Source organism: Aotus nancymaae, unplaced genomic scaffold (genome assembly GCF_030222135.1).
Source record: "Aotus nancymaae isolate 86718 unplaced genomic scaffold, 86718_ANA_hifiasm-v0.15.2.pri h1tg000003l, whole genome shotgun sequence".
NCBI lineage: Eukaryota > Metazoa > Chordata > Mammalia > Primates > Aotidae > Aotus > Aotus nancymaae.
This window is the reverse complement of record NW_026988414.1, coordinates 76,061,853-76,085,788: the sequence shown is the minus strand read 5'-3', so window position 1 is coordinate 76,085,788 and position 23,936 is coordinate 76,061,853. Positions and strand designations below refer to the sequence as shown.

General features: G+C 36.9%; 1 protein-coding gene across 6 annotated transcripts in view; it reads right to left on the bottom strand.

Annotated features, from left to right (window-relative positions):
* The window catches only part of NRG4 (neuregulin 4), a 113,801-nt gene that overhangs the window by 18,513 nt on the left and 71,352 nt on the right, over nt 1-23,936 (bottom strand). For all 6 annotated transcript variants that reach the window (XM_012457706.3, XM_012457702.3, XM_012457703.2 and 3 more), the window contains 2 exons: nt 10,752-10,898; nt 5,065-5,144 (listed from right to left, as the gene is read on the bottom strand). In XM_012457706.3, the coding sequence (XP_012313129.2) occupies nt 5,065-5,144; nt 10,752-10,898 (227 nt within the window). The remainder of the gene's footprint in view (nt 1-5,064; nt 5,145-10,751; nt 10,899-23,936) is intronic.

Sequence of the window (23,936 nt, the reverse complement as noted above, 5' to 3'; positions counted from 1 at the left end):
TAGATCTGTTTCAATGAGCTGTTTCCCACTTATTTTTTCCTGCTTATTCTTTCATTTGGTTCTTTTTGATTTCCAAGAGTTCTACATCAGACATGGCTTCCCCACTTAAGAAATGCTTAATTGTAAACAGGAATGCCATGGAATAACTGCTCTATGGCTTCTTCTGCTTTTTTCTTGCCCAAATTTTAATTGGATTGACTTTTTATTATTGATGTGAAAGAGTTCTTTTTATATTCTAGATACATGTCTTCCTCCATTTTCTTTTTTATTTCATTTAATTTTTCTTGCACAGCTGTCACTAGAGTTATCGCCACATCAAGATTTCTTCAGCCTGTAATGCTAAGAATTTTAAAATCTCAGAGACATTATCTTCTAGATTTTCCGAGAATATTTCATAAAAAGGAGTTTCATCTGGGTGAGCTTTCTTTCTTTCTTTTTTTTTTTGAGATGAAGTCTAAGTCTGTTGCCCAGGCTGGAGTACAGTGGCTTGATCTCAGCTTACTGCAACCTCTGCCTCCTGGGTTCAAGCGATTCTCCTGCCTCAGCCTCCCAAATAGCTGGGATTACAGGTGCCCACCACCATGCCCAGCTAATTTTTGTATTTTTAGTAGAGACGGGGTTTTGCCATGTTGGCCAGGCTGATCTCGAACTTGTGACCTCAAGGCATGAGCCACCGTGCCTGGCCACCATGATGTATCTTTAGTCATCCTTTTACTTTTAACCTCTTTGTGTCTTTATACTTAAAGTATATTTCTTGTAGATAGCATATCACATTAATTTTTTTCAGTTTTATAATCTCTATATTAACTGGGTGATTTAGACTTTTTTGGGGTTGCTCTAGAGTTTCTAGCATACATTTTTGACTTATCACAGTTTCCCTTCAAGGGATAATATACTGCTTGGCATTTAGCATAAGAACCTTACAGTGGGGTATTTCTCTTGCTACCTTCCCAATCTTTGTATTTTCTTATTATATGTTTTGCTTTTCTGTATGTTGTAAGTCCCGTACTATGCTGTTAAGATTTTTCATTAAATTGTCAATTTCCACGTAGTTGTCATTTCCGGTGCTCTTCCTCCCTTTATGTATATCCGTATTTCCATCTGATACTGTCCTTTTGCCTGAAGGACTTCCTTTAACATTTACTTAGTGCGGTTCTGGTGATGATAAATTCTTTCAACTTTCATATGCCTGGAAAATCTCTATTTTGCCTTCATTTTTCTAAACAGTTAGTTTACTGATTTTTTATGGCTTTGAGATATAATTCACATACAATTCACTCATTTAAATTTTATGATTCAGTGGCTTTTAGTATATTCAGAGTTGTACAACTATCAGCACAATCAATTTTATGACTCTTTCATTCCCAAAAAGCAAGCACACATCCCTTAAGCCATCACTCCCCAGTATCCCCCCATTTCCTCCAACCCTTGGCAAACATTAATCTATGTCTGTCTCTATAGATTTGCCTGTTCTGGCATTTCATATAAATGTTATCATAAAGTATGTGTTCCTTTATGACTGGCTTCTTTCACTTCAGCATATTGTTTTCAAAGTCCATCCATGTTCCAGCATATATTACTACTTCATTTCTGTTTCCTGCCAAATAATATTCCATAGTAGGAGTATAGCACATTTTATTTATCCATTTATCAGCTGATGGACATTTGATTAATTTCTACTTTTTTGGCTATTATAAATAATGCTGCTATGTGCTATGGACATTCATGTACTTTTGTTTTTCGCGCCCCCTGAAGTTTGTGTTTTTTTTAGAGATGGGGTCTTGTTATGTTGCCCAGGCTGGCCTCAAACTCCTGGGCTCAAGTGATCCTCCACCTCAGCCTCCTGATAGCTGGGACTATAAAAGTATGCAGCACACTCGGTTACATTGTGGTTTCAATCGTCATTTTCCTGATGGCTAATGATGATTGTCTTTTCATGGGATTACTAGCCATTTGTACATATTATTTGGAGAACTCTTTTCCAATCCTTTGCTCATTTCTTAAATAAGTTGTAAATGTTATTTATATATTCAAATACATATATGTATTTCAAATCGTATGTATGAGAGGTCTTATACGTATGATTTAAAACATTTTTTCTCTCAGAAGTAGACTGTCTTTTCACTTTCTTGAGGGTATCCTTTGAAGCACAAAAGTTTTTCTGTTTTTAATGTTAATGAATTCAGTTTATGCATTTTTCTTTTTCGCTTGTATTTTTAGGATATCTCAGAATCCATTGCCTAATCCAAGGCCATGAAGATTTACACCTATGTTTTCTATTAAGAGTTATATGGTTTTAGCTCTTACATTTAGATCTTTGATCCATTTTGAGTTAATTTTTATATATGGTATGAAGTAGGGGTTTAAATCCATTCTTTTGTGAGTGGACTTCCAGTTTTTCCAGCACTATTTGTTGAAAAGACTATTATTACCCCCCACTGAATTGTCTTGCACCCTTTAAAAATGCATTTACTATAAATATAAGGAGGTACATCTGAACTCTCAATTATATTCCATTCATCTCTAAGTTTATCCTTATGCCAGTACTACATTGATTACTGCAGCTTCATAGTAAGTTTAGGAATTAGGAAGTGTGAAAAGAAATAGGCAAAACTTTGTTCATCTTTTCCAAGATTGATTTGCCTATTTTGCCTGTGTTTGAAATGTGTGTTATTCTGAAAAATGCTTGCTGAAATCCTTAGCTTTGTTTCTCTGTCTGTAATGTGCCTTTTCCTAGCTGCCTTTAAGACTTTATCACTGGTTCTGAGTAATTTGATTATGATATGTCTTGGTGTATTTCTCTGTCACTCAGGCTGGAGTGCAGTGGCACAGTCGCAGCTCACTGCAGCCTTGACCTCCAGGGCTCAAGCGATTCTCCCACCTCCCAAGTAGCTGGGACTACAAATAGACTCTACATGACCACCTAATTTTGTTTCTTTTTTGTAAAAATAAGATTTCGCTATGATTCCCATGCTGGTCTCAAACTCCTTGGTTCAAGTGATCCTCCTGCCTCAGCCTCCCAAAATGCTGGGATTACAGGTGTGAGTCAGAGTGCCAGGCCTTTGGTGAACTTCTTGTATGTGTGAATTGATTGTTTTTATTAAATCTAGAAAAATTTTTGACTCTTATTTCTTCAAATATTTTTTCTGCTTCCTCTTCTCTCTTATCTCCTTCAGGGACTCCAATTAACCCAATATTATGCCACCTGCAGTCGTCACACAGCTAGCTCACTGATGGCCTTTTCATTTAAAAAAATTTTCTTTCTGTGTTTTTTTCGTAGTTTATATTGCTATATCTTCAAGTTCACCAATATTTTCTATGGTAGGTGATACCATTTTCTATGGTGTGGCATTAACAAATACCATCCAGTGTTTTTTTGTTTTGTTTTTGTTTTGTGTGTGTGTGTGTGTGTGTGTGTGTGTGTGTGTTTAAATCCCAGAGACTAGTTTTCATCTCTGGAAGTTCAATTTGGACCCTTTAAAAAATACATCTTCCATGTTTCTACTTAACTTTTGAATCTGTGTAATACATTTATAATAACTGGGCTTGCCTGGCATTTCTGACATCAGTTTCAATTTCTTTTCTTTTTTTTTTGAGACAGAGTCTTACTCTGTCGCACAGGCTGGAGTGCAGTGGCGCAATCTCAGCTCACTGTAACCTCTGCCTCCCTGGTTCAAGCAATTCTTCTGGCTCAGCTCCAGAGCAGCTGGGATTACAGGCACCCACCACTGGCTAATTTTTTTTTTTTTTTTTTTGTATTTTAGTAGAGAAGGGGTTTCACCATGTTGGCCAGGCTGGTTCGAACTCCTGACCTCAAGTGATCCACCTGCCTCAGCCTCCCAAAGTGTTGAGATTATAAGCATGAGCCACCATGCCCAGCCTTCAGTTTCTTAATATTTCTCATTTTGAGCACATTTGCTGCTGCTTTGGAGGCTGGTAATTTTATTGGATGTGAAACATTATTAATTTCACCTGTTGGGTACTAGCTGTTTTTAGCATTGTTGCGATTTGATCTGGGATGTAGTTATTTGGAAACAATTTGATACTGTCAGCTCATGCTTTTACAGTTTAGTAGGCAGGACTGGAGCAGTGCTTCATCTAGGGCTAGTTACTCCCCACTATCGGGGAGACACCTTTCTGTGTACTCTACCCAGTGCCCCATGAATAGTCAGCTTTTCAGTCTTGGTGGGAACAGGCACGTTTCCTGGCCCTTGTGAATACTGGGCACCTCTCATCCTTTCAGGTGATTTTTTTTCCACACCCTCAAGTACTTTCCTCCCACACATGCCCTGGTTAGTATTCAGCTGAATCCTTGAACTGAAGGTCTCCGGAGTTCTCTCTTCATACAGCACTCTTTTTTCCAGGACTCTCTTCAGTACAATATAGTCACCTAGATCTTTCCGACTCTCAGCTCCATCAACTCACAGTCTGCCAGACTCAGCCTGGGGTTCGCCGCCTTGCACAAAAGCCTGGAAACTCTCTCCAGCCAGTAATCCAAGGCAATCATTGGCTCACCTAGTCTGTTTTCCATCTCTCAGGGCTCCTGGTTCCTTTGCTGCCTGATAGTAACATCTTCAAAACCACTGCTTCGTATATTTTGTCCATTTTTTGTTGTTTTAAGTAGAAGGAAATAAATCCAGTGCCTGTTACTCCATCTTGGCCAGAAGTCTCAAGACAATTTTAAACATCAATTTGTCCACAAATGTTCCAAAGATTTGCTGATCTTTACAGGTGGAACTCTTCCTCCTCCCCATATGCTAGCTCACTTCAAAATATTCCTGAGAAACTACTACCTTCTATCTGTGTGGCACATTAGAGCTAACACCAGAATTTCACATATTGAGATAACATTGTTTTGTTTGGGAAAAAATGTGATTTATGTCATACTGATAATAAGTTCATTTTTATGTGAAAAAGGGTTATCTGGCAAAAAAAAAAAAATCCATAGAAAAATTTTAGGAGCAACCTTTTTTTTCCGGATAGATCTAAATCCACATCCCTACAGGTAACAACAACAGTCTCATCGAGGGTTTTAAAATAAGCATTCGTTTTGAGTTTACTCACTGTGGTGGGCGCTGGTACTGCTCATCTCCACCAGGTTGATATCATACTGGACTGAACCTGCTCTCTGAAAGGGGCCCTTCCTGACAATAAAGAGGAGAGAAACACAAAAATGGAAAATGAGTAATAGGAAAAGCATGTCAGAAGACCTAGAAAGAACTTTTTTTTTTTAATTTCTCTTTTTTTCCCCTTTTTACAACACATAGTGGCATTCAAATGAAAGTATAACTTGACTATTTGAAGGTTCATTTTCCTTCCACAACTACCTGACGTCAGGGCTGCTTTAAAACTGTTAGTACACATAGGTCATCTGTGGGAACTCAGATGCTGATGACCTGGACTTTTTAAGACAACATCTTAGTGTTATTTTTGTGCCCTTTTTAAAAAGGTTAGCTTTCATTATCAGTTGGGACCCTTATGTGACATGGGGTGGCTTTAGTCAGTTATTCTAGTAATGGCATTTTAAAAAGAGATTTTGGACATTTTCAAGATAACAGTACATCAGGTTTTTCAGTCATTTGATCAATTAATATAGGTTATAATTTATGTGATGATAGATTTGGGAATGTACAGTGATTTCATTTTTTCAATATGTCTATATGCAGTTTTAGCTTAGATCAAGGAAAATGAATTCAGAACCACTTTTACCACTACAAAATGGTATGTATTTTCTAAAAGCATACTGGCTTCTATTCCTGAAACACTACTGATTCTAGCCCAGATTTTAGCATTAGTGGGGTATCATTTTGGACCTCATTCAGTGATGGCACTAATTACTCACTAAAGTTCAAAAGGCCCTCAGTTTAAAGCAATTTCAACCATTAATGGACCAAAAACTATGACAGAAAACAATTTCATTCTTGAAAGCACCACATTTTCAAGAGACAAATACATTTCACATGGTCACTATAGAACAGCCTAGATCTTATGTCATGTTTTCTATTTATCCTGTTTTCTAATTTTTAATTTTCTTTTTAATGTATTTTTAACTAATTGGTTATTTTTAATTCAATGTTTGTCACTCTGCTAATTTGGAAATCATACACTTTGATTTTCTATTATGTGTTGCCCTAGACATTTTAATATTCATGGTAAAATATCAAGGTCAAAATTACCTCATATAGTTATCCTCCCCCATATAAAGACCTTAGTACACTTTAATTACAATCCTTTCAACTTGTTTGCTATCATGCATTTTAACTCCTTTTTAAAAACACATAGGACAATTTTATTGTTACAATTTATACAATATTTGTTTTGATTTATTCACATATTAATAGCTTTCTCTGTTCTTTCTTGCATTTCACACAAGCCATATAGGATCAACTTCCTTTTCCCTGACATATATCCTTCAGGCAGAAGGTTTACTCAGGGATAACTCTCTCAAATTTTGCTTACCAAAAGTTACCTTCATCTAACCCTCATTCCTGAGAGATGTTTTCACTGCCACAGAAATTTGGGGTTGATAACTGTTTTCTCTCAGTGTATTGAAAATATCACTGCTCTGTGTTCTAGTTTTACCTCTTTCTGAGAAGTCAGGCTGTTGGTTTAATTGTTGCATTTTTGATGATAATCTGCCATTCTTTTCTACTTTTGTGGTGTTCTCTTTAGAACTGGTGTTTTATAATTTCTATGTTGCACCACATGTAAATTTATTTTCATTTGTCCTGCTTGAGATTTGTTAGGCTTCTAACATCTGTGGGTAACTTTCATCAGTTCTGAAAAGGTCTCTTTTTCAAATGCTGCTTCTGCCCCAGTCTCTCTTTTCTTCTGGAATTCCAATTAAGCATAAGTTAGACACATACACTCTGGTCACCGTGCTTCTTGACTTCTCTTCAATATTTTCCATTTCTTTTTTTCTCTGAGCATTGCCCTCTGGGTAATTGTTTGTATTTTCCAATTAATTAATTATTTTATTGTGTTTAATCTGCTGTTTAAAGACATACATTAAATTTTAGAAATTTGTTGAACTAAGATATGTACTGAATTTTTAAAAATTATATTTGATTTGTTGGAGATCTGTTTGGGTCTTTGCCAAATTTGCTTATTTCTAAGCCTCTCATTTTTTGATACATATTAAACATATTTATTTTATGTCATGTGTCTGGTTCTTCCAATAAATACAGATTTCTGAATATCTGATCCGACTACCTGTTGTTTCTGCTAGTTCTAATTAATTATGCCTCTTTTCTTCGATGTTTGGTAATCATTTCATAATGTGAGGCACTTTTTAAGGTAAAGGATGAGAGTAGGCTCTTCAAGAATTGATTCGTATTTGTTTCTGGTCAACCACCTGAAGACATTACCAGCCTGGATTATTTTATATTCTTAGCTTTTTACCCCCAGACATTCAGATAGTGTGAATTCAGGATGAAGACCCACATAATGTTTGTGATTGGAGGTTTCTTTTCTCTTTTCTCTTGTATTCAGCACCACTTCATTCATTCATACATATATACACACACACACACACACACACACACACACACACACACACAAACACATATATATGCTCTTTTCCTTCTATTATACCTACACTTTCTACTCAAAAGGTATTGTTTAGACTGCTATAGTATACTTCAGACTAGAAATATTTCTAAGTTCTGGCTCAAGTCTGCAGAGCAGCTATGGCTTAGAAGGATTCTTTTCTGAAACTTTGCTGCTCTGGGGCATTGAACACCTGTCGGGTACAATATACTGTGCCCTTCACAAACTCAATGGTTGGCAAAGGAAATTTCATTTTGGGGCAACTACAACAATATGAAAGTTCCATTAATTAATTAGAGACAGGCTCTTGTTCTCTCACCCAGGATGGAGTGCAGTAGTGCAATCATAGCTTACTGCGGCCTCTCATTCCTGGCCTCAACTGATCTTCCCATCTCAGCCTCCCAAGCAGCTAGGACTACATGCATGTGTTACCACACCTGGATAATTAAAAAAAAATTTTTTTTTTTACAGATGGGGGTCTCGCTATGTTGTCCAGGCTCGACTTAAACTCCTGGTCTCAAACTCCTGGTCTCAAACTCCTGGTATCAAGTGGTCCTCCCACCTTGGCAGGATTCCAGGCATGAGCCACTGCACCTGACCCAAGTTCTATGGATTTAATATCACACAAATCACTCTCAACAATTCCCAGCACAATAGTAGATATTCTTATAAATCTTTTGGTAACTATGTTAGATATGTATTTCTGGCTTTTTAACATATGGGCATATGGTTGAATTGCATTTCCTGATACTCAGATATATTATATGTAAATAATATATATACACATATAATATAAATATATAAATAAATATTATCTATTTAATCTATCTATATAAAATAAGAGACAGCAATCTTGTTCTCTTGCCCAGGTTGGAGTGCAATGGCATAATCACAGCTCACTGCATCTCAAACTCCTGGGCTTGGGGGATCCTCCTGCTTCAGCTACCCGAGTAACTGGGACTACGGATGTGTGCCATCATACCCAGCTAATTTTTTTTATTTTTCATTTTGTAGAGACAGGGTCTTGCCATCTTGCCCAGGCTGGTCTCAAACTCCTGGGCTCAGGCAATCCTCCCACTTGGGAATACAGGCATGAGCCACCATGTGCAGCCACCTCTTATAATTGAGGACCATGAAACTCCTTCTGGCTAATGAATTATGTCAGTAGTGATGTGTGTCACTTCTGGGACAGATCATTTCAATTTAAGTGTGAGACATTCCAGAGCTTTCTTTTCCCTTTGACAACCAGCAGCACTCAAGATGGCGTTGCTCCAACGGTTTGAGTCCTTAAGTGACTATGATTAGCAAAGCCCTGTTTGCCAATCCATACTGATTACCTACAATAAGTGAGAAATAATCTTCTGTTTATTAAGCCACTAAACTATTAGGGTTGGTAGTTACTGTAGCCAAACCTAGACTATCCTGACATATTAATGACAATGAATTAAACATAATTCATTATCCAATCAATAACAGATGGAAACTATATCTCCAAACTGGCACCAGAGTGATTAATGAGGGAAGTAGATATTGGTCTTCCCCTTAGCATACTACACTGATAAAATGTTTAGGAGGATAGAATAAGAATAGATCATTATTCAGATTTCCAAACATTGATACGTTTAAAGTCAAGCATAAACCTAATTCCAAAGATGGGTCTTCTGGTTATCTACTTCTGCATAACATACTTCTCCAAACTTGGGGGATAAAACAACTTTATCTCATGATTGTGTGGGTTGACAGCTGGCCATCTTTTACTTGGGTTCTCTGTGTGGTTGCGGTAAACTGGCAGTTAAGTCAGGAGTCAACTAAAGGTTCCAATGAGCTGAATGTCTGGGATGGCTCATTAAAAAGGCTGGTTGATGCTGGCTGTTCGCTGGAAGTTCAGTTGGGGCTGGTTCCTCCTGCTGTTTTGGCTTCTTACAATGTGGTGGCTGATTCTATGAGGGAGCATCCCAAGTATGAGTGGCAAGAGATGGAAACTTCCATGACGTTTAAAGGCTATTTCCTTAATTGGAACAGTATCATTTCCATAATATTCTATGATCAAGGCAGTCATAGTGTCTGCCCAGATTCAAGGATTCTGTAGCAATAAACTCTACCTCTTGAAGATGAGTGTCAAGGTCACACTGCAGAAGAGTATGTGGGAATAAGAGATATCCTGTAGCGATCCCTCGGATATGCAATCTGATATAGTGGGCTTGTATTTAAATTTTTGTATCTGAAGTAGTCAGATGCTAAAATTATGAGAAATTTTATTGGATTGCTTAAATGATATGTTCTGGAATAAACTATTAAATGCCACATATTTTTAAAAACCCTAGTTTCCTCAACTTTTAATTATTCCTTGATGTAAAGTAGTTTAGAAATCAGGATCTAACAAGATACTATTTTACCTATATGTTACCTTTCTTCGTATATAAACTTCTCAAGCCCACTTGCATCTCTTTTGTGATTACCTTCAGCTCCATTTTCACAAGTATCTATGATAGAATACAGTGTTTCATCATTAATAAATATTAATGATGAATTATGCCAGATGACTCCTAAACTTACTAAATTCTGTATTTCCTTACTTTCACAAAATTTCAAAAACAATTGAAGATCAAAACCAATGAAAGTAATCTTTGGTGCATATAATTGCTTTATGCAAGTAGTTTTTTCTTTTGTCTCCCTTGTGAGTTATCAGTTTCCCCAAATTAATTGCCTATTTATTTGTCTATCTCTCCAAATTGATTTAAATATCTCTAAAGTTAGGAAACATATCTTCTTTGTTAATTATTGTATTCTTTATGCCTAGCACACAGTAGGCACTAAATGGCTGACCCTGCACATTAACCACATGTCTAAGCTAACATGTACAGTATTGCATAGTGTTCCTTTTTTTTTCACATACAAAATTTACTTTAAATACAACTAACCCAAATGTTTAGGTGCTTTTGGCAAATTTGCTATAGTGAGTATGGCTCTACCTTAGTAGTTCGGGTAAGTTAAATATTGACAACAGTAACAAAGAACAAATTGAGACTGCCTATTGAGATGCTTTCAAAAATGATGTTAATAACAAAAACTATATTAAAGAGACAACTAAACATAATACAGTATCTGGAAAAATATCTAGAACTAAAGGACATATTAATTCTTTAGTGGAATAACTACTTTATGCATTACTTTTCACAAAAGCATGTTTCTATTTTGGTTACCTGCAAAGGAAGTAGAAGGCTCCAATGATAAGTGTTACTAGGACTGCCACTGCCATGAAAGCTGCAAACAGGTTACTTTTAGTTTGGATGCTGGAGCTTAGGAGAAAAACCTCTTCACAACGAGCTCCTGTATAGTTTTCAATGCACCTACAGAATAAAATTTTAGATAAAGAATTGCATTGTGTTTCATTAGCTAGTTTGGAAGGAAAATGGTTTCCAGCTGATGTAAAAAAAATGAGACTAATTTTCAGATTGTGAACATGTAATAGACATACTTTCCTATAATGTTCACAGAGCTACAGTTACAATAAAACAAATGTGAATTTCTTACAATAAAACACATTTTTACTATCTTCTTTTTTCAGTTTTCCAATTGCTTAGGAACTCCAGAGAAATTATATTCAGTGTCTTTATCTTCTAGATTTTCAATGATATAATTGTCCATACTTTATCAAAAATTTACTTTTTGTTGTATGTGGTATAGATAATGATCTAAATGCATTTTTCCTTAAAATGGCTAACTGGTTATTACAACACCATTTTAAAATAATCAGTTCATTACCCACTGTTTAACAGTGCCTCTTTTAACATATGTAAGATTTATATAAATAACAGCATTTATTTCTATTTGTTTTCAATGATCTACACATCTAATCTGGGGCCTTTGCCATACTGCTTCAATACTGTTACTTTATAGTATGTTTAAATATCTGGGAGCTCTACTCTATCTTATTACTTTTGTCTATAGAATTTAAAAAAATTCTCTACTGCCAACCAAATATTTTATAGCTAATTACTTGTAGATCTCTAAAACTGTATAACAAAGAACCATAAGATTTGATATTACCAGTCATTCCTTTTTCCTTGTTAATATGTTCAAAGGACTATAAAACACAGAGATTGATATAAGTCAACAAGAATGACACTGGCACCAGATCAATTTCAACATTTTATAGTAGCATTTAAAATAAAAAACACTTACTAGCTAATAATTATAAAGCAACCCAAAAAGTTATGGAATCAAGTTGGACCACACTATACTTAGCAATAATTCTGTGTAAAAAAGCGTGTGTGTGTTTGTGTAAAACCAATTTGTTTTAACCTGATTTTGTCAAAAATAGAAAGGTTGATTCTACTAAATTAATTCTCTTCCTTATTCCTTTCCAGTTTATGTAGGTATTTAGAAATTTTACCTCTGTTTCTCCCACCTTAGATGAATAAGGATAGAAAATCAACATGTGAACTAACTACTAGCTTTGACAACTAATGTCATAGAGTAATAAAGCAGTACACAAATAAATAAGAGAAAAGAACATCAAGATAAAGCACAAAGGATCAATTTTAGTTAGATGAGCATATGAAAGATGTTTCATGAACTTCAAGTCCTACTCAATGTGAGGCAGTGATGTGATTAGTAATAGTTTCCAGGGGAGCTATCAGTTAAGCAAACAGCAGTCTAGATTCTCTTAAACTACCGTAAAGATAAGATTGAGGAGACATAGGGAAAGTAAGGATAGGAGATCAGTGGTAAACTTAAATGAAAGTAAAAATATTTTGGAGGGCCAGGCACAATGGTTCACACATCTATTCCCAGCACTTTGGGAGGCTGAGGAGAGAGGATCACTTGGGGCCAGGAGTTCAAGATCACTCTGGGCAACACAGCGGGACCCTGTCTTTACAAAAAATTAAAAAATTAACCAGCCATGGTGTTACCTGCCTATAGTCCCAGCTACTCTGGAGGCTGAGGTGGGAAGATCACTTGAGCTCAGGAGTTCAAGGTTGCAGTGAGCTATGGTCACGCCACTGCAGTCCAGCCTGGGTGACAGAGCAAGACCTTGTCTCAAAATAAATAAGTAAATACATGGGGTGGAAATCACAATTATGTTAATTTTAAATATAAATTACCAATTTTTCCATAGCTTAGGTCAGTTAAATAAGCTGAGGAGAAAAAAGATTAGATGAAAATAATTTGTTTCTTTCTCTTCCAGCTCCAATTCCTGCTTCCCCAAAGGAAAATGGAACACACACCTGCCCCTACACACACACCCCCAATAGGAAGTCGACACAGAGACCATCTTCACAATCTATCCATGTGCCATCACAAAATAAACAAAGAAGGAAAGGGGCAGCATTCCACACAGTAAAAGAACTGGTACTAAACTTAGTTTTCAAAAGTACCTTTAACAAAAATAAAATAAAAACCCTTCTATAATTCCTCTTTTTAAAAATATATAATTCAGTAGGTAACAATTATTTGTGACTGCTAAAGGTTTTTTAAGGAAAAATTTTAGCCATGAGAGCAAATCCTGTATACTTTTAAAATAACTCTCAAGTTTTTAAATAATGTTAATGATGGGGTTCAGTTTCTATCCTAGAAAAAATAACCAGAGACATAGATAATCCTGAAATGAGACAGGATAATTATTTTTGATAAGGCAGATCTCTTTTAAAAGCTACAAACTCATTACACAGATTTCTTAAGGCTGTTTGAGTTTAAGTAAGATCGAAATTCAGGCTGGGCATGGTGGCTCATGCCTGTAATCCCAGCACTTTGGGAGGCTGAGGCGGGAGGATGGTTTGAGCCCAGGAGTTTGAGACCAGCCTGGGCAACATGGTGAGACCCCATCTCAACAAAAAATAACAAAAATTAGTCAGGCTGTTGGTGCATGCCTGTAGTCCCAGCTACTCAGGAGGCTGAGGTGGGAGAATCACTTGAACCCAGGTCAAGGCTATAGTTAGCCGTGCGTGATTGCACCACTGAACTCCAGCTGAAACAACAGAGTGAGATGCTATTTCAAATAAAAAAAGAAAAAAAGTCAAAAAAATAAGCCAGCTTATATTACTAACCATAAATGTTTTACGTGGACAATAAATACTTTGATTTGGAAGGAGTCAGGGGAATGGTGTAAATACAAGTTTGTATTCAGGTCAGGGTTTATGCAAATAGAAAAAGGCTTACGAAGTAAACCAAGCAACACTAAGTTGTTCTATTGTCTTACAGCTGGAATAATGCAAACACGTGTTCTTGTGGGAAAGTAGAAACCTGATGGTAACTTTAAGCAAATCAAAGAATAAACAATCTTATCATTGTTAAGTCAAACCAGAATCTAGGGAAAGGCAAAGAGAAATTTAAATATTACATTACTATCTAGGAAGTAGGATTGGCTAACCTAAAAATGAATTTTAAAATTTCAGTTATTTACCAAACAAAAAAGTAAACACTGCCTACCAATGACTGTGTAGAAGGATTCTACTTTTAAAGCTGTAGCTCACTTATGAAAATGTTATAACCTCAGTGATGACACAATTATCAAATCTCAGGCAAAGAATTAATCGACTCCTTCAAAAGTAAGTAAGGGTGGATTAGGCGGATATAGTCAACTCGTAGTGCTAGCACAGCACGTACACAAAACGCAGAGGTCATGTTGCGCCAGCATTTACACAGAACAACGTAGCTCTCAGTCTTTATGTAAGTAACCCTCTTGCTAAATTATTTCTGGACCTTACTTCTGCACAGACTGCCAAGTAGCAAACAGTTGTGCCACCGAATGAGGTGAAGACCAAGCAATAAGGGATCACGCGTGTTTTCCTGGAATTGAAGATGGATGCTGGAACAGGTACAAATGCTCTACTAGGTGAGAAATCCCAAAATTCAGATTCCAAGTTACACAAATTGGTTTTCCGGCTGCATACCACCAATTATCTGCCCCCCAACACAGAAGCTACATCTAGTACATTGACATAAAATAAATTCATTCAATTCTGTGGCATTCAAGGAAGTTGTTACAACATAGGAGACCTTTCACATGAATAAAAGAACTAAGTTTTTAGTCATGTAAACAATTAGAGTGCCATTTAGCTTTAAGAAAGATTACTGGACCGTGAACTGGAAAAAACTGGTTTCTTCACCCTGTTTCCATGCTTGTTGGCTATGTGATCTTGGGCCAGTCACTTAAGACTCTGTAAAATCAAAATAACACCATGTGCATCTCATAGGGCTATCGTCAGAATCAAGTAAGAATCTCTAAAAGTGCTTTGAACACTGAAACACCCTATACAAGTGTGTTTACAAGGAATAAAATACCTAAGAAAAATTATAACTAGAAAAGGTTAAGAGCATGGTGATTAATAAATAAATGTGCTATTATTAAATATTTCTCAGGAAAAAACCCATGTTTGCAATATTATCAAAGACTTCACTAACCAAAGGGAGACGCAATGTCAGTGCCACTTCACTTGGGCTGGTCTGTCCTGGAAAGAGAAAGTCTAATACTGGCATACGTCAAAGTTGGCTTCCAGGAACCTGATACTCTGTGTCAACCAAAGTTCAATTTGAAAATCATGGAAAATGGAAAAAACCAAATCAAAAATAAAACTATTAGAAGTGTGCAAGAAAACAACATGGACTTGGATCCCTTTAATAAGTCCACAGCCATGTAAGATCACACAAGTGTAGCCAAAATCCTATGAAACCCCTACCAGATTTTTATAGGCCAAGAAACAATGAGAGAAGACTAGCTTGTGACCTTTCTGTCTTCTATAACTAGCGCTATAAATGTAACTTCATTAAAGCCTTTATTGGATTCTTAATAATATGTAGAGATATTTAGCTAACATTCAACCTCACAAAATTTTTGTTGTTTAATGTCACATTTATATGACATTAGCACCATTAAAAACTGATTGTTATTAGTACATCAAATGTACTTAATTAGTAAATCAGTAAATTTAAGTCCAGTTATGAAGCAAAGTCTTAGTTTTTTTTTTGTTTTGTTTTTTGTTTTGAGATGGAATCTCGCTTTTGTCACTCAGGCTAGAGTGCAATGGCACGATCTCAGCTCGCTGCAACCTCCGCCTCCCAGGTTCAAGCAATTCTCTTGCCTCAGCCTCCGGAGTAGCTGGGAACTCAGCTGTGCACCACCACGCCTAGCTAATTTTTGTATTTTTAGTAGAGACAGGGTTTCATCATGTTGGCCAGGCTGGTCTTGAACTCTTGACTTCAAGTGATCCACCCACCTTGGCCTCCCAAAGTGCTGGGATTACAGATGTGAGTCACCGTGCCCGGCAGCAAAACCTTAGATTCTTTTAAGATTGACTGTTACCCAGATAGCTTATATGCTGAAATGAACTACACATTGTATCAAAGTGAACTACATGTTGGATATCAGTAAGTCTTCACAGAGAGTAATCTGTATTTGTCACTAGGTAGGATGTTGTTTATAATTTCATTGTGAAGTACTACAATTTCTCAGCTTAAGTAAGTCACTGAAAATCTGAAACATTTTTATCTACTAAGACTAAGGTACAGGGAATGAAGAAGCATGTGGAACAAATGGTGAGAGTAAGCAACAGTAGTGTAAAAACATGACCCTCATTACTGAGTGTGTACATTCGCTAGTCTTCTCCAAAGGAGACTTTTTGGGAAAAACACCCATAGAATGCTGGTTGGGTCATGAGAGTACTAATATAATTTGTTGATTTTCTTAATGTTATCTTCTTTCTCCATATTAACAAAATAAGTGATTCAAGTCTTTACTCTCCCTATTTTGCTGGCCTCAAAAAATGATCAGAAAGGAAATCTAAAACTGATCTTAAAAATGAAGTCTAAGGCCAGGCATGGTGGCTCTCACCTGTAATCCCAGGATTTTGGGAGGCCGAGGTGGGCAGATCATGTGAGGTCAGGAGTTCAAGACCATTCTGGCCAACATAGCGAAACCCTGTCTCTACTAAAAATATAAAAATTAGCCAGGCATGGTGGTGGGCACCTGTAATCTCAGCTACTTGGGAGGCTGAGGCAGGAGAATCTTTTTTTTTTTTTTTTTTTTTTTTTGAGACGGAGTTTCGCTCTTGTTACCCAGGCTGGAGTGCAATGGCACGATCTCGGCTCACCGCAACCTCCGCCTCCTGGGTTCAGGCAATTCTTCCTGCCTCAGCCTCCTGAATAGCTGGGATTACAGGCACGCACCACCACGCCCAGCTAATTTTTTGTATTTTTTAGTAGAGACGGGGTTTCACCATGTTGACCAGGATGGTCTCAATCTTTTGACCTCATGATCCACCCGCCTCGGCCTCCCAAAGTGCTGGGATTACAGGCGTGAGCCACCGCGCCTGGCCAGGAGAATCTTTTGAACCTGGGAAGTGGAGTTTGCAATGAACCAAGATTGTGCCACTGCACTCCAGCCTTGGCGACAGAGCAAGACTCCATCTCAAAAAACGAACAAAACAAAAAAACAGTCTGGTGCTGGGTGCAGTGGCATGAACCTGTAATCTCAGCTACTTGGGAGGCTGAGGTGGGTGGATGGCTTGAGGTCAGGAGTTTGAGGCCAGCCTGGGTAACATAGCAAGACGCCTGTCTCAAACAAAGTTAAGTAAAAAGTTTATTCTATTTGAAAAGATCAGAAGAAAAAGTAAAACTACAAACAAAAGTACATATGTTTTCCATAGTTTATCATTTTATGACACATACATACTTGTATATACAAAGTATTTATACAGAAAAATTGGTATATGTTGATTTTTCCTGTAAGTAATAATTTCAGTAAATATAAAATTATGTTTAAATATTATAAATAATATGTTAATGGGCCTTTCCACTGTAGAAGTGTTTCACTGTTCATGTTTTGTTGAAACTTTAAGAGTTCAAGACCATAAATCAGGAACAGCTGGAAAGACTTATACTCTTAAATCACCAGACACTCAATTAAACCACAGTTCTAAACGGACAATATTCATGCTGGCATCTTACCTTCCCAGGCTTCAGGTCTCAACAACCTTCTAATGCAGGGAAAATCTCATGCCCCAACTTGGAATAAGACAAAGAGAAGCCAGCATCAGTTCACTTCCTGACAAAAGAAGTCAAGTATTAGAGCTGGGCAAAAGTCACACTTGTTACTCTGCATGGTATTCCTATGTAGAAAATGAACTCTTACTGATGACATAATAGAATATTTGCCAGCTGCCTTCCAAAGAAAATAATGGATGATAAAGACAGTAATCAAAAGGATAACCAAAATTTGGAAGCGAATGCATAATTTGACATAACTTCATTATGCAGCAATAGGGAGAAAATGAAAAACCTGAGAGTATACGTTGCCTATCATTAGCCTTCAGCCCCCTAGAACACCAATGAGCTAACCTGAGTTAGTTCTGATAGGTAGTTTCTACTCTTGGCTATGTGACACAAGTCAGTAAGACAAACTCAGGTAAAGAGAAGTAGATCTAAGAGAGCAGGTGTGTTCCTATGGTTCCATCACCATATCCTACCAATATGTAACAGTAAGCACAGTGATCTGGCAACATGTGAGGGTTAAAGAAAATGTATACTCTTTTAAGTTTCGTTCTAAGCATGGTAAGGTCAAGAAAGATGTATCAGTCGTTACTGCTGAGAACACTAATGAAGAATCTTCATCAAAAATAGGTTACTAAACTAAAAAGTGTTAACAAAATGCATAGCTAAACAGAGTAGCTGTTTTATGCATTTGAAACTGTTCTTTTAGTATAAGCTTCAAGGCTGCTATTTCCGTTCTTAGGGTGTTTCTAAAGATCAGTCTAATTCCTGATATTTAAAATCATATGGTATGTTGCCAAAAGTCAAAGTAAAGAGGACTTCATTCTAATTAATATCACAGAGGCATTCTGAACTTTTTTCTTTGAACTACAACCTTCTACTAAATTTACAGACAAAAAGTCAGAAGTCTTATCTAATAAGAGTGCCAAAGGCCAGTCTATCTTAACCATTTGATCTTAAGAAAACCTTAAAATTTTCTGGGGTTAATAAAGCAATTCCTAAAATCCTGACAACTCCTTTTGAAAACTGAGTTTAGTAAAACACATAGCGAGGTCCAGCAAAACTGTTGAGAGACCAAAATACAATTAAGGGAGACGGCACATCTAATATAGAAGCACAATAAATGAAACTCAGCCTTAATCATTTTACTTTCATATAACTAGCTTTTCATGTATCATGTTTGTACTCCTAAATTGCTTCACTTAAATAGATTTCAGTCTTTATTTTATCACCTGACAAATGATGATCCCAAGGCTGGGGCTGCTGCTGTTGTGGACAGAGGACAGAGCGTGGCCTCAGCCAAGGCAGCAGGGACCGTCCCTGGTCTGAGCCTGTGGCTGTATGGGCAGGTACTGGTTGGGAATGCCCCTCCTCGGGGAAGGTCCTTATGAAATCAGACCTTACCAAGTCACTCTGAATAATTATTCCAATGGCAATTTGGAATAATTTGGAATAATTCCAATGGTAATTTGGAATAATTATTTGCCCAGTTAAACCTCCTTTAACTTGGTATTTGCCAAGTTAAACCTCCTCCCATCACAGAGTCCCGCCTCCACACTGTGCAATGTTTGGCTCTGAAGTGACCCTCAGGTTGGGTCACAAGATGCATGGAAGAAAGTGAGACAGCAAGAAAAAGCCTCATCTTGCTAAGGATGCAGGGACAGGTGAAGACAAACCTCTTGCCCCCATGCTTCCTCCAAGAATCTCGTAAGTTCCAGCTGAAATGTTGAAAGATTAGGGCCTGGCTGAACTTGTGTCTAAGTTGGCTAAGAAGTCAAGGACTGCCTCTTGGCTTGTTCTCTAGTGAAAGGCTGAAGCAGTGGAAGACAGTGTGGCACTACCTCAAGGACCTAGAATTTGACCCAGCAATCCCATTACTGGGCATAGATCCAAAGGATTATAAATCATTCTATTATAAAGACACATGCACACGTATGTTCATTGTGGCACTGTTTACAATAGCAAAGACCTGGAACCAACCCAAATGCTCATCGATGATAGACTGGACAAGGAAAATGTGGCACATATACACCATGGAATATTGTGCAGCCATAAAAAATGACGAGTTCATGTCCTTTGTAGGGACATGGATGAAGCTGGAAACCACCATTCTCAGCAAACTGACACAAGAACAGAAAATCAAACACCACATGTTCTCACTCATAGGCGGGTATTGAAGAATGAGAACACATGGACACAGGGAAGGGAGCATCACACACTGGGGTCTGTTGGGGGGGAACAGGGGAGGGACAGCGAGGGGTGGGGAGTTGGGGAGGGATAACATGGGGAGAAATGCCAGATATATGTGACGGGGATGGAGGCAGCAAACCACATTGCCGTGTATGTACGTATGCAACAATCCTGCATGTTCTGTACATGTACCCCAGAACCTAAAATGCAATAAAAAAAAAATATATATATATATATAAAAATATATATATAAAAAGACTGAAGCAGACAGCAACAAAAAAGAGATTACCAGGTGTCCTGCATCTTTCTGGGTTATCTGATTCTATAAGTACCTGCAATTTTGATTGTCTTCAAGCTATTTTACAACTCTAAATTGTAGAAAACTTATTATGCTAATGCAAATGAATCTGTCCAGTGTAATACATCAGATTGCCCTGTGGATATCAACCAGTTTCATACCTATCTGTAAATTCATTTCAACATGTCTGATTACCCGTACATATGTGTGTGGTTTGAATTCTCCTTTAAGCCAGTTGTGACATCTATTGGTTCCTTCATTAATCAGTTCCTCATTAACTGTAAAAACAATTATAAGAGTTTTGGTTTTTATAGTTTGACCATCTCATGATCTCTGTAGAAGGTGATATAGATCTATCCCTATTGGGTGAGAAATGACAGAGAATCTGGTTATACTTTTTTAAAAAATTGTCTATTTTCTTTTAGCTCAAATCAATTAAACATGTAATGTCCACTGGGAAGGAGAATACCTCTTTGGTTTTGGACCAGAGAGATTTTGTGTTTCTGTGTTTACTCTTGACTTGCCCCAAACTTGCAGACGTGAAGCTGTAAGCTCTGCTTCTATGTGTCCAGAATTCAGAAAGCCCTTTGCCTCTCATTATGTGAGGTATAACATCCCATCTACAAAGGATATTATTAATTATAGTATAGTATCTCTCAAATTCAAGGAGCTCTATTCTTATTGACTTATAGAGATAATAAATAAGCTCTTATATAATTTGAAAATTCCTAAAATTCCCAGAAAAAGGAAATTAGACTTCTAATGCTTTAAATGTGCTAAACTCAAGTTTTTCTCACCAAAACTAAGAAGCATTTTAAAAATCCAATTTCATATTAATAAGAGTAAATCTTTGGTAAACAAGACTGGCCTAATAATTTTAGTTTAATAAAAACAGCTATATTTTGTCTCTGATTTATCAAGTATAACATAAACATCCATTTTATTTTACTTGAGTTTGCTTTTCCTAAGCTTATATAGGTTTACTAATCAAATAAAATTACTCCTACATATTATTGAAAATGATGAAAAATGTAAAATTGTATTCAACTAAATTGAATAATTATTTTGACAAACATTTTACTTCAACCATAATTATATGTTTTGCAGTATTTATGTTCTATAGTAGGATAATTCCCAAGGTAACATAACACCTTGAACTGATATTAAATTGAATTAATGAATATCTTCAGGAACTTGAGTTTTAAGATAGAATTCTGAAAAAATTATAAAAGTATAATTTTAAGGCTTTTGCTTTGGATCATGTTAATAAAGACATTTATTTTTGCTACTTTAAGAGGTTGCATAGGCTGGGCATGGTGGTTCACACCTATACTCCCAGCACTTTGGGAGGCCAAGGTGGGTAGATAGCTTGAGCCCAGGAATTTGAGACCAGCCTGGGCAACATGGCGAAGCCTTGTCTCTACAAAAAATACGAAAACTTATCTGGGTGCGGTGTCATGCACCTGTAGTCTCAGCTACTCAGGAAGCTGAGGTAGGAGATCACCTGAGTCTGGAAGGTTGAGGCTACAGTGAACCAGTGAGCCAATATTGCACCACTGCACTTCAGCCTGGGTGACAGAGTGAAACCTGTCTCAAAAAAAAAAGTTGTATACAGGATATGTGTGGCCATACAAAATTGTAATGTGTGTGTTCATGACTTTTGAATGTCTACTAAATTTCCTGTATATGCTAAACAGTTCTCTATTTTCCATCCCTCAATTTTCTCCGTGAAATTGAAGTTACTTGGTTAGCTACATGGAGAAATTAGTTCTCTATGAAATTGAAGTTATAATAGATATGCGTAAGGAAAGTATACTCAGAACAGTTGTGACAGAGAAATACAACTGTGTATGAACTTTTATTTAAAAAAAAAAAAAGAAAAAAAAAGAAATAAGAGTAGTTTTGCTAGAAAGCAGTAGTTCTCAGGCTTCTTGGCTTCAAACCAGAGTCCAATAAGTCCTCTAGGACTTACTGAGGACTCCAAGATGTTTTTGTTAATATGTTAGAACTACTGGTATTTGGCATATTGGAAACTGAAATATAATTAAAAAAAAATTAGCTGTTTGTCAGATGGATAGATTGCAAGAATTTTCTCCCATTTTGTATGTTGCCTGTTCACTCTGATGATAGTTTCTTTTGCTGTGCAGAAGCTCTTTAGTTTAATTAGATCCCATTTGTCAGTTTTGGCTTTTGTTGCCAATGCTTTTGGTGTTTTAATCATCAAGTCTTTGACCATGCCTATGTCTGGAATGGTATGACCTAGGTTTTCTTCTAGGTTTTTATGGTTTTAGGTCTTACATTGAAGTCTTTAATCCATCTTGAGTTATTTTTGTATAAGGTGTAAGAAAGGGGTCCAGTTTCAGTCTTCTACATATGGTAGCCAGTTTTCCCAACACCATTTATTAAAAAGGGAATCCTTTCCCCATTGATTGTTTTTGTCAGGAAGTCAAAGATCAGATTGTTGTAGATGTGTGGTGTTATTTCTGCGGCCTCTGATCTGTTCCATTGGTCTATGTATCTGTTTTGGTACCAGTACCATGCTCTTTGGGTTACTGTAGCCTTGTATAGTTTGAAGTATCGTTTGAAGTCAGGTAGCATGATGCCTCCAGCTTTGTTCTTTTTGTTTAGAATTGTCTTGGCTATACAGGCTCTTTTTTGGTTCCACATGAAATTTAAAGTAGTTTATTCTAATTCTGTGAAGAAAGTTAAATGTAGCTTGATGGGGATAGCGTTGAATCTATAAATTACTTCAGGTAGTGTGGCCATTTTCACTATATTAATTCTTACTGTCCATGAGCATGGAATGTTTTTCTATTTGTTTGTGTCTTCTCTTATTTCCTTGAGCAGTGGTTTGTAGTTCTCTTTGAAAAGGTCCTTCACATCCCTTGTAAGTTGTATTCCTAGGTATTTTATTCTCTTTGTAGCAATTGTGAATGTGTGTTTATTCATGACTTGGCTCTCTGTTTGACTATTATTGATGTATAGGAATGCTTGTAAGTTTTGCACATTGATTTTGTATCCAGAGACTTTCCTAAAGTTGCTCATCAGCTTAAGGAGATTTTGGGCTGAGACAATGGGGTTTTCTAAATATACAATCATATCATCTGCAAACAGAGACAACTTGACTTCCTTTCTTCCTATTTGAATACCCTTTATTTCTTTCTCTTGCCTGATTGCCCTGGCCAGAACTTCCAATACTATGTTAAATAGAAGTGGTGAGAGAGGACATCCTTGTCTTGTGCCAGTTTTCAGAGAGAATGCTTCCAGCTTTTGCCCATTCAGCATGATATTGGCTGTAGGTTTGTCATAAATAGGTCTTATTATTTTGAGATACATTCTATCAATGCCTAGTTTATTGAGAGTTTTTAGCATGAAGGGGTGTTGAATTTTATCAAAGGCCTTTTCTGCATCTACTGAGATAATCATGTGGTTTTTGTCATTGGTTCTGTTTATGTGATGGATTACATATATTGATTTGTATATGTTGAACCAGCCTTGCATCCCAGGGATGAAGCCAACTTGATCGTGGTGGATAAGCTTTTGATGTGCTGCTGGATTCAGTTTGCCAGTATTTTATGAAGATTTTCGCATCGATGTTCATCAGGGATATTGGCCTGAAATTTTCTTTTTCTGTTGTGTCTCTGCCAGGTTTTGGTATCAGGATGTGATGGCCTCATAAAATGAGTTAGGGAGGAGTCCCTCTTTTTCTGTTGTTTGGAATAGTTTCAGAAGGAATGGTACCAGCTCCTCTTTGTATCTCTGGTAGAATTCGGCTGTGAATCTGTCTGGTTCTGTGCTTTTGTTGTTTGATAGGCTATTAATTACTGCCTCAATTTCAGAACTTTTTATTGGTTTATTCAGGGATTCGACTTCTTCCTGGTTTAGTCTTGGGAGGGTGTATGTATCCAGG